General features: G+C 38.4%; 1 protein-coding gene across 1 annotated transcript in view; it reads left to right on the forward strand.

Moving 5' to 3' along the window:
- The first annotated feature begins 257 nt into the window (after positions 1 to 257).
- MORC4 (MORC family CW-type zinc finger 4) overlaps positions 258 to 11111 on the forward strand; it is a 59668-nt gene continuing 48814 nt past the window's right edge. The window contains exon 1 of the mRNA XM_044911936.1: positions 258 to 277. Coding sequence (XP_044767871.1) covers positions 258 to 277 — 20 coding nt within the window. The remainder of the gene's footprint in view (positions 278 to 11111) is intronic.

Raw genomic sequence — 11111 nt, forward strand, 5'->3', positions numbered from 1 at the left:
ACACTAACCATTAAATTAAAAGATTAATAAATTGGAATACATTAAAATTTAGAATGTCTGACTATCAAATTATACCATGAAGAGAGTGAAAAAGCAAGTCAAAGAATAAGAGATGTTTGCACAATATAAAACTGACAAAGGACTCGTATACAAAATGCATAAAGAACTACTACAAATCAGTAAGAAAGAGAGAAAACCCTATAGAAAAATGGGCAAAAGACTTGAATAGGCACTTAATAAAAGAAGATACACAAACGATGACTAAACATATTAAAAGGTATGCAACATCATTAGTCATCACAGAAGTTTAAATAAAATCTGCAAAGATATTTCACTACACACCCACCAGAATGCCTGATATTAAAGAGTGACAACAGCAAATAATAGGATATGGGGCAACAGACACTCTCATATATTGCTGGTAAAAATGTAAATTGGTACAACTTTGGCATTCTGTACTAAATCTGAACATGTGAATATTACAAGTGTATATAAAAGGACTAGAACTACTGTAACCTTTCAATAAAATGATGTATAAGGTAAATGGGAGTAGTTTTTCCCGGATAAAGGGAAAAAGCCAGTTGGGTTAGAGAAAGATTCTCATGGGGCATGGCTTCTAAGAGTAGTTGCTTTTTGACTGTCAGGTTTTTTTTTGTTTTGTTTTTTTTAGCTAAGTGGGGTGCCAATATGAAGATAAGAGCTGGGTATCTACGGAAAATTGGTGTAATTTTGAGAAATAATTTCTGTGAAGGAGAAGGAAGGATTGTTAACAGATGAGAAGAATTCTTCACTGAAAGAATGTTCCAAAACTATCTTTATGAAGTCTCATAAGATGCATGATATAAACTATTTCTTTGGTTCCCCCAATATCTTTGGTAAAGAATCTATAGCCCTTTTTTTTTGAAACAGCATTTGGGAAGGTATAAGGAAGATCATTACTAGAAATCAGATTTTACTGCTAGCCAATCATCATGAGCAGAGTCAAGGGGATGAAACCAACCTTGCTTTATTTTTTCCCATCAAGTCATCAGTCAATCCAAAATTTTCCTCTAATGGGCATTTGGGAATCCCACCTTTTCCCTCCACCTCCTCTACTTCCAAGAGATCTTATTAAGTCTTGCTTTTACCCCCTACCTTTCACTCTTGAGTTCTTCACCTGTGATGACTTTATGTAGGTGCTTTAGATCCTTAGAGGTCTTGAAGTAAACAGACCTTCAGTTGATATTTCTGACAGTTCGCTAATATGCTAACATGCTACCTGCCCCAAGCTCCCAAGAAGAGGAAAGAGAAGAGAGAGAAAGAAAACTCCCACAAGAAATGCAGTTTTATTAATGCTGTGTGGGATTGCATTTATTTAGGATTTGCACTGGTAGACTGTGAGTAAGAGCAAGGGCTGCCCATGGGGATCCTGTCACACATTGGTGGTTCTGTTATTATTCCCACCATGTTTAATAAGTATTATAATCTTGTTATTATTGAAATAAATGAACCTACCTCTTGGAGGTGGCCCTTTCCCCTTATACCTGAAAACCATTTTTGAGGATCAAAGAAATTCAGAAATGATGCAAGACTTATAGATCAGGAGAATCACTTTCAAAGGGTCAGAAAGAATGTGTTGCTCAGGGAGGTGCAAAGGTTATAAATTCAATGAAGGAGGGTTTTAATTACAAGATTAATGATACAAACCAACTGGCATTAAACACATGGCAGAAAAGGTAGAAAAAAGAAACTGAGACCATTTGATGACAGTGGTTCACTGTGTGCTTGGAAAGTAGCCAAGAGGAGCTCAAGGGGGACAATTCTGGGTCCAAGGTTATTGTAAAGTGGTACTATTACATAGTGCAAAATAGAAATATTAGAGGAAGTTTACAGAATAATATAGTGAAGTAGGGAAAGGGAGAGTACAAAGTCAGAAAATAGCAATGTCCATTGGGGAATGAAAAAGGTACTTCATAAATAGTATGTATTAGTGGGCTCCATTCTCCTCTCTGTAGGAAAAAGCAAAAACAGCTCTGAAAATTGCTGATAAATTACACACTAACAACTACGCCTGATTGTGTGTGAAATTATACGCCCTATGAAGTGTGGCATAGAAGAAATTTAAGTGCCAACTTATTCCCAAGGAGAGCAAGTCTCATTAAGGCAAACAACTTTGCAAGACCCAAATATGATCTGTGTCACTTATCTGTTTAGCTGTGCTTTCCATTTTTAAATAATCATTGTGCATGGATGGGAAAGTAAACATTTAATTAATACTATAAGTTGCGGGGCACCTGGGTGGCTCAGTCGTTAGGCATCTGCCTTTGGCTTGGGTAATGATCTCAGGGTCCTGGGATTGAGCCCCACATCGGGCTCTCTGCTCAGCGGGAAGCCTGCTTCTCCCTCTCTCACTCCCCCTGCTTGTGTTCCCTGTCTCGCTGTGTCTCTCTCTGTCAAATAAATAAATGAAATCTTTAACAAAAATAAAAAAATACTATAAGTTGCATTTCTTATAATTCAGAAAAGAGAATATTTATTTCATTTTGATGTTCTAGAATTCTCTAGTGGTTAGAAAAAGTGACTTTAAACTATTGAAGTTCCAGTTATTAAAAGAAAAACATACACGTACCTATTCCAGGCCAGATATCCTAGTTTCTCTGGCTACTTATAGGTAGATCACAGAAGGAAAGCCCCCCAAATTTGTGTACAGCTAATGTAAAGAAAAAGAATGGTTCATTACCTTTTCTCAATGGTAAAATTGAGAAATTCATGGTCTCTCTCTGCAGAGTATTCAGCCTTTTCCAACCAGGGTTTAGTTTGAAAGAGATGAATGTAAGCTAACATTTGTGCTGAAAGAGAATAGTCCCTGTGGTGCTTAAGTATCATGTGTGTCTTCCTGAAGAATATTCTTCACAAAGACCTAGATCAAGTATAACTAACCCCTAACATTTTCATTATGTAAGTTACTCCTGGTCACTTCCTCTTACAAGTATCTGAGAGTAAGAGAGAGATTCCTGGCTCATACAACATTCTGTAACTCTAATTCAATGATAGATGCATATATATGTGTCAAGCAAGATAACCCCTCATGTGCTAGTCATGATTTATTTTGATATTTTCTGCATGTGTCTCTAGATGACATATTACATGTTTAATGAATCATAGACCAAGACATACTTTGAGATATCACTACCTGATTAGAATGTCTTATTTATAGGGTATTCATTATTTAACAGTTTGATCTTATCCACATATTTGCAATGAGTAGCACATATGTTACCCAAGTAAAATATTTACCAAGTATAAGTTAATTACGGTAGGTTTTTTTGGTAGGTTTGTGATAAGATACACATTGTAGAAATCAGCCCATTTACAGTGGGAAGCCTATCTGACTAGTGAAGGTAAAACCTCTTCAAGTGGACAGTTTTATCAGAGACTTAAAAGCAATGAAGTTCGGGCACCTGGGTGGCTCAGTCGTTGGGCGTCTGCCTTCGGCTCAGGTCATGATCCCAGGGTCCTGGGATCGAGTCCCACATCAGGCTCCCTGCTCGGCGGGAGGCCTGCTTCTCCCTCTCCCACTCCCCCTGCTTGTGTTCCTGCTTTCGCTATCTCTCTGTCAAATAAATAAATAAAATCTTTAAAAAAAAAAGCAATGAAGTTCATTTCATTGAGTTTTAAGTTCAGAAGCAATTGAGTTCATGATGAAATAGTTTTTTAGAAAAAAATAAATTGAATTTTTTCATTACTTTTAAATTAGTGTTTCTCCACACTAAACAAAAATTGAAAATATGTCTAATTAATTTTTCTCAAGAGAGAACAAAACCAATCTTGTCCTTTTTAATCTCTGAATTTCAATGAAGTAGGGTAGGTCCCCACTAGTCAATTTGCAAATGAGACATTTCTTTTAGGTGGGCCTTAATATTCACAAACTTACTTTTTTTGTTGAGCAATTTCATGATATTCTTCACTGCAGTTGACTAGACTTCAAGTATTACTATTGATCTATGCTTCCTTTTTTTTTTTTTTTTTTTTTTTTACCATAAATAGCCCTTGAATTATCTGTTAGCTCCCTGGGGGACTCTTAGGTTTACATCAGGATCAGGAGAAAACTATATGAGAGTCAAAGCAATGCACAGATGAAACGACTCCTTTCCTACATTATTTCAAGGAGGGGGTGCCATTCTGTTTTACCCAAAAGGAAGGGGAAAATAGACCTGGCTGGAGCTTTCATGGTGATAAGAGAAGAACCATTCAGAACCCTGTTCTGTACTAAAATAAATAGTTCCTCTGTTGCTATGGCTTTATAATTTACCCAACAAACATCTAGAAAGACAGCAGCATGTTCCAAAAAAGTTTAGAGATGTTAAAAAAAAGTCTTAAATTTATTCATAAGGGAGATTCTATTGCATTACATGGGCCAATGTTTTACATTATCTTTATGTCTTCAGAGACTATGCTTGGAGTTAGAAAGACTTCAGTTCAAGTTCTAATATAAGTGTTTTCCCTTTCTCTGTGATTATGATGGGAGCTGGTGGAGAATGATGGATGCATGCATGTTTATTCACATACACAAAGTAAGGAGTCAAGGGAACATCATCCTCCATCTTAATAATACCAAGGAGTTCTGCCAACTCTGAGATTTTCTCACTTGGCTCTTAAGGAAGTTTTCCAATCACCAGGGTATTCTTTTAAAGGCTTAGACAGTAACATACATGTAAACAGAAGGGGCCTGTTAACTAAGGTAGTTGGACAACTCTTTCCAAGCATAATTTCAGAAGGCATGTCATTGATTCATTGATTCATTCAAAGGAACCAAAGTTTATAAACCTGACCCAGTGCTGGAGACATAATGATCAATAAACAGGGTCCCTGGCCTCAAAAGTCACTCAGACTAGTTGGAAGGACGAAGTAAATACCCAATTTTAATATAGTATGATAATTACTAAAAATAGTGGTGAGATGAATGACACCAGGAGTCCTATCAGGATAGCCTGCTGATGAGTTGTATTGGACCCCTCTGCCCTCAGTGATAGGAGCTGCACCTGACTTCAACTTCTCCCAAGGCCTCCAGATACTAAGAAGTTGGCATTACCAGCAACTCCCAGGAAAATTGACACCCAGGCTCAGATCATTTGTTGTCAAAACTCGAGTTCTTTTTGCTCTTTTGGCAAAGCTGCTCTCTCAATTGCTCTATAAAAAGGGAGAGCCACAGGGGCCTGGGTCCCTCTCCTGTAGCACAGACTCAATGTGTCCAGCTGCATCTGGCCCTTGCACAGCTTTCCTCGGGATTTCAGTAGGACAGGGAACTGTGCATCTACTCCTGGTGTCCACCTGAGCACTGTGCATGACATTTGAGGATTCTGCGGGAGCATGTAGGAAAGGTTCCCATCCTGTCTGGATCATGGGTGCTTCTCAGAGGCAGTGAGGTCTACAATAAAGCCACCGGCCTGAGTAGTTAATTAGGTGAGGAGGAGGAAAAGCAAGGTAAGAACGCCTCAGGCAGAAAAAAACATCAGACTTGCAAACTTGAAGATGAGTGACACTTAGTGTGCTAGGGAAAGTTAAGACTAGTTCTGCATGGCTGAACTATCTTGGGAGGAGAAAAATGAAGAAAGATGAAGCTGAGGAAGTTAGCAAAAGATAAACACGAATGAAGCCATAGTGAAGACTTGGGATTATACCTTAAAAGCAACTGGGAAGTGCTCGTAAGATTTTTTTTTACAACATATCCATAGGTTACTTCTACATATTTATTCATAGTTAAGGAAATAGCCACCACTCTGTAACTCCAGCTGCACAACCCAGAGTTATTATTTCCCTTTTTTATTTCTTCTGGTGTCTATTTTATAACTCTTAATTCTGTATCTATTCTATTTTTTATTTATCAATTTTACATATTATGATATAATGATATTATAATTATGATATTATTATGAGCCTATGAAGATGATTTAATTCATTAATCCCATTCTTAATTTTGATGTTTTATTATTTTTGTTCTTTGTAAATAATATATACTTGACCTTCCTTATCTCATTTTTTTTCTTAACACTACCTATTAACCCCCACTCTGTGAAATGAAAATATTGGCATGCAGGCTCTTACCTTGTGCTTACCTCCCTGCTACTACTCCTTCCCAGCCCCCCCAACTGTCTTGGCAAAACCGATAACATTATATTCTGTTTTATAACCAGATTAAGTCTTACATGCTTTGTTTATAGGTAGATTCTAAAGTTTAAAAACCCAAACCAACATTACATTATGATGACTATCTAAATACTGAGCAGTGATAGCTCAAGTTGTTTGCTGGGTTATATTCTTGTCTCTGCAGATCCAATGTCAACCCCATGTCTAGTGCATCAGTTGCCCAAATCATGAAATACACTTGGACAGCTTTCTGGTTTTTCCTATAGTTTTTAGTTGTTGAATTCACTTTCAAAGAACCTGCAGAAGAGCCAAGAACTTTGGGGCCCTAATCCTTAAATTTGGCTCAGTATATTCCACAGAAATCCCCTCTACATTTTTAGTTTTATAAATTCTCAGTCAAATGCTGATACCAGATAAATTCTGTGGAGACTATTGATATGAATGTGGGTCCAAAATGTATGCCTCATCGTCCCCACAGAGTTGCTGTGTGGCTTTGCCTGTCTGACTTGATGACATCTCCTCAGTTATTTGCTCGAAATTCACTTATTAATGGAGCCAACTTTATGACTCAGCAGTTTCCTAAGAGGCTCAAAGTCAGCCAGGTTGCAGCAGTAGACTGTGCCCTGAAGAAAGTTGAGATTCGGGGCTTCTCAAGCTGGTCATATTTGTTATCCCTTTCCTAGTGCTTTATGCCAGCTGAAAAAAGGCTGTTCTCTGCAGGCTTGTACCAGTTGGATTTCCAGCATGAGATGAAGCTGAACTTACTACCAACCCCAACAGTAAAAAGGAGTATGATACTTGGGGCATTTGCACCTTGAGGACAAAAGAACTTGATTTCTTTGACTTGTCCAGTTACCAAATCTTCTCCAGGTAGAAGTGAACTATTTTTATTTGACACGTGATGTGGCATATCAGCAAAAAATGAAACTGGAATTTTGCCCCTCCATAAAAACAATTATAAAACTGGCAAAACTGTCAGAATCAAATTTTTAGTTAATCTCAAAACTAACCAGAGGCTTTCAGCAACATGGGGAGCACTTATTCAAGAAAAACAGCTGATTTTTAGTAAGAACAGCAAGTTTTGTGGTGTTTTAACTTACTCTAGCCCTATCCTTCATCCTCTAGGTTGCCTTGAAAATACCACCCCACATTCCCAATATCAGAGGGAGCAAAAAGGACTGTATTCACACAGAATTAAACATTATTATTCATAGCTAAAAAAGTGGAAACAACCCAAATGTCCATCAACTGATGAATGGATAAGCAAAATGTGTTGTGTTTGTACAATGAAATATTATTCAGCCATCAAAAGGAATGAAGTACTGATGCATGCTGCAGTGTGGATTAACCTTAAAAATACTAAGCTAAATGAAAGAACCCAGATGCAAAATGCCACATATTATGATTCCATTTATATAAAATGTCCAGAATAGGCAAATCCATAAGGACAAGAAGTAGATTAGTGGTTTCTAGGGAATGAGGGTAGGAGGAATTGAGAGTGACTGCTAATAGGTAAAAAATATCCTTTTTGGAGTGATGAAAATGTTCTGTAATTAAATAGTTGTGATGATTGCACAACTCTGTAAATATACTGAAAACTTTGTACACATTAAAATGATAAATTTTGTGTTATTTGAATCTCAATTAAAAAATTGCTAACACACACACACAAGCTTGAGGAAATCCACAACTACCTTATGTCCCTACCAACTGTAGCTTTATTATTTGATCAGCTTTAGAATTTCCAGTAAAGTTGTAGTCATTAGGGGCATTGTCTATAAAAGTAAGATGTTGGCATGTGGAAGAGGGTGCTCCACTGATAGGAAAGCTGGTTTGGATCACATACAAGCTGCCATCGCAGGCTGTTTTCACTGGGCTCAAGGTCAATTTTAGGTTATAAAGACCTTGGACAGTCTTCCAAGAGGTTTGGGAAAACCAGTCAGCTTCGCACTTTGTTGAGGAACAGCTGACAGCCTCAATTCCAAAAACCACAAAACCAAGATAAACAATAATGATGAGAAATGACCTATAATTAGGTACATGTGTATGACTAAATTCTAAGTAGATTCTAGGTACTGGATATGAAGTGGGAAGGATGAAGAGAAAGTTGGCAGTCTTGATCTGAAAGACGTCCTTCTTGGTTTGTGGCCATTGTTGTGCATGAGCATAAGTGATACCCCATAGTTTTGGGCAATTTTTATGTGCCAGACACTGGGAACTGTGCTTTGCCTATTAGTACATATAGAAAGTATAACTATTATTCATATTATACTTCTAGATTGAATCTAAAAGAGACCAAGAAGGGCACCTGGGTGGCTCATTTGGTTAAGCGACTGCCTTCAGCTCAGGTCATGATCCTGGAGTCCCGGGATCGAGTCCCGCATCAGACTCCCTGCTCAGTGAGGAGTCTGCTTCTCCCTCTGACCCTACCCCCTCTCGTGCACTCTCTCTCACTCTCTCTCTCTCAAATAAATAAATAAAATCTTTTTTAAAAAAAATAAAAGAGACCAAGAAGACCCACAATTAGAACACAAAGCCCATGTTCCCAACATTTCCAAAACACTTCTGTGGATGCCTATCTGCTAACCAACTCCATTAGCTTCTCAGGGATGTCTTAGACTGAATTGCCAGTTTTTGTTGGTATTTGGACACTGAATCGAGACAAATCTTCTGGAAACCTGGCTGTGTTCCCTTCAGAGGTGTGACACAGCCGCCCTGGCCTTTGGAGCAGAGCCAATTCCTACATCAAGGTCAGTTCCTTTTGTGAAGAGAGGCAGAGGTTCACAAAGGTGCAGTGGAGTCAGATGGAAGACAGACTCTTAAGAAAGAGACATAGGTTCAGACACAGTGGATGCTGGACTAAAGAACAGATTTGAGTCTGAGAGAGTTATGGGGAACTTAAGAGCAGACTTTCTAGGCTTTGTACTCCAGGCCTCACCTGAAAAGGATGGAATTTGAACCCTGACTCTACAAGTATCCTTATAGCCAGCCACTTTCTTCCCACAACTAGCTTGATTGGGTCTTGGTTCCTTGGTTCCAATCAAATGATCCTTACAGAGACAACATGTTCCACATTGCAAGTGTTGAGGGTTTCTTCTGATCATACACCTTAAAGAGTCCATTTACCCCTTAGAAATCCTTTCTCCAAAGGCACTCATACTCTGGCAAATAACAGGCTAATAAATAAGATTTAAAATTCCATCCACCTGCCATGGGCCTCACCATTTCCTGTGGGCTCTCTCTCTAACACATTTATTAAAATCAAACCTGAATAAAGCTACAAGTTTGGTACACTGGGTGACTCAGTTGGTTAAGCGTCTGCCTTCGGCTCAGGTCGTGATCCCAGGGTCCTGGGATCAAGCCCCGCATTGGGCTCCTTGCTCAGCGGAGAGTCTGCTTCTCCCTCTGCTCTCCCCCCCACCCCGCTTGTGCTCTCTCTCTCTCTCTGACAAATAAATAAAATCTTTTTTAAAAAACCTACAAGTATAATATGAAAAATAAATAAATAAAATGCCATCCACCTGAATTACCAGTTTCAAAGATGGGATCTTCAAACTTATTTCCTCTTCCTGAATCCACAACTACAGCTGCATCATTCCTCACTCACCATCCTTGGCCTCCTACATCAAACACTCAGAAATCTTCTCTGTAATTCCCATGTCAGATGGGATGGAGCCCTGCATAACTATGTTTTTTAACCAAATAAAAATTTGACTACAAATTTCAATAATGCAGCACCTACAGGTACTCAACTCAGTGGGCCTGCGTATCACTGACATATGGAAAAGAAACCACAACTAAAATTAATGAACACATCCTGTCTATTGATTCATGTGTTCTTAAATGGAAAACTGAAGGAGAATTCGAATGAAAAACTCATAAAACAATTAAGCAGTCCATGTTGGTATGATAGGAATGAGACTAGTTCTAGAAGTGTATCATAGCTGGCATCTGGACATGACAGTTGGTCATGTCAATTCAGTATAAAAGCTACTAGACCATTAGGTTTTGAGGTGATTTGGTGAGGACCTGTGTCTCCCAATTGATAACAAGATTTGACTACGGTAGATGGCCAGGGAGGAATCCCCTTTCTTTATCAGGAGCTCTTTGTGTGCCTCCTAAAGCTGTATATTTTGTTGGAAACTATATTTTCTCAAAATAAAAAGAGCCGTTCTATTCTAGAGAATCCCATGTAGACTTCTAGAACTGAGACCTAAATATATTTACTACAATACCTGCCATGTTTGTGATACTCCCTGAATACATAATTGTCCAATGGAATGGATCTCTGCCATACAAATAGAGATTATTGTATTATTTTATTTATTTATTTATTTATTTATTTATTTATTTATTTATTTATTTAATTTTATTATGTTATGTTAGTCACCATACAATACATCATTGGTTTTTGATGTGGTGATCCATGATTCATTGTTTTCGTGTAACACCCAGTGCTCCATGCAGTACGTGCCCTCCTTAATACCCATCACCGGGCTAACCCATCCCCGCCTCCCCCCTCCCCTCTAAAACCCGATTTGTTTCTCAGAGTCCATAGTCTGTCATGGTTCATCTCTCCCTCCAATTCCCCCCCCATTTTTCCCTTCCTTCTCCTAATGTCCTCCATGCTATTCCTTATGTTCCACAAATAAGTGAAACCATATGATAATTGACTTGCTCTGCTTGACTTATTTCACTTAGCATAATCTCTTCCAGTCCCATCCATGTTGATGTAAAAGTTGGGTATTCATGCTTTCTGATGGCTGAGTAATATTCCATTGTATATATGGACCACATCTTCTTTATCCATTCATCTGTTGAAGGGCATCTCGGCTCTTCCCACAGTTTGGCTATTGCGGACATTGCTGCTATGAACATTGGGGTGCATATGGCCCTTCTTTTCACTACATCTGTGTCTTTGGGGTAAATACCCAGGAGTGCAATTGCTGGGTCATAGGGTAGCTCTATTTTTAACTTTTTGAGGC

Source organism: Neomonachus schauinslandi, chromosome X (genome assembly GCF_002201575.2).
Source record: "Neomonachus schauinslandi chromosome X, ASM220157v2, whole genome shotgun sequence".
Classification (NCBI taxonomy): domain Eukaryota; kingdom Metazoa; phylum Chordata; class Mammalia; order Carnivora; family Phocidae; genus Neomonachus; species Neomonachus schauinslandi.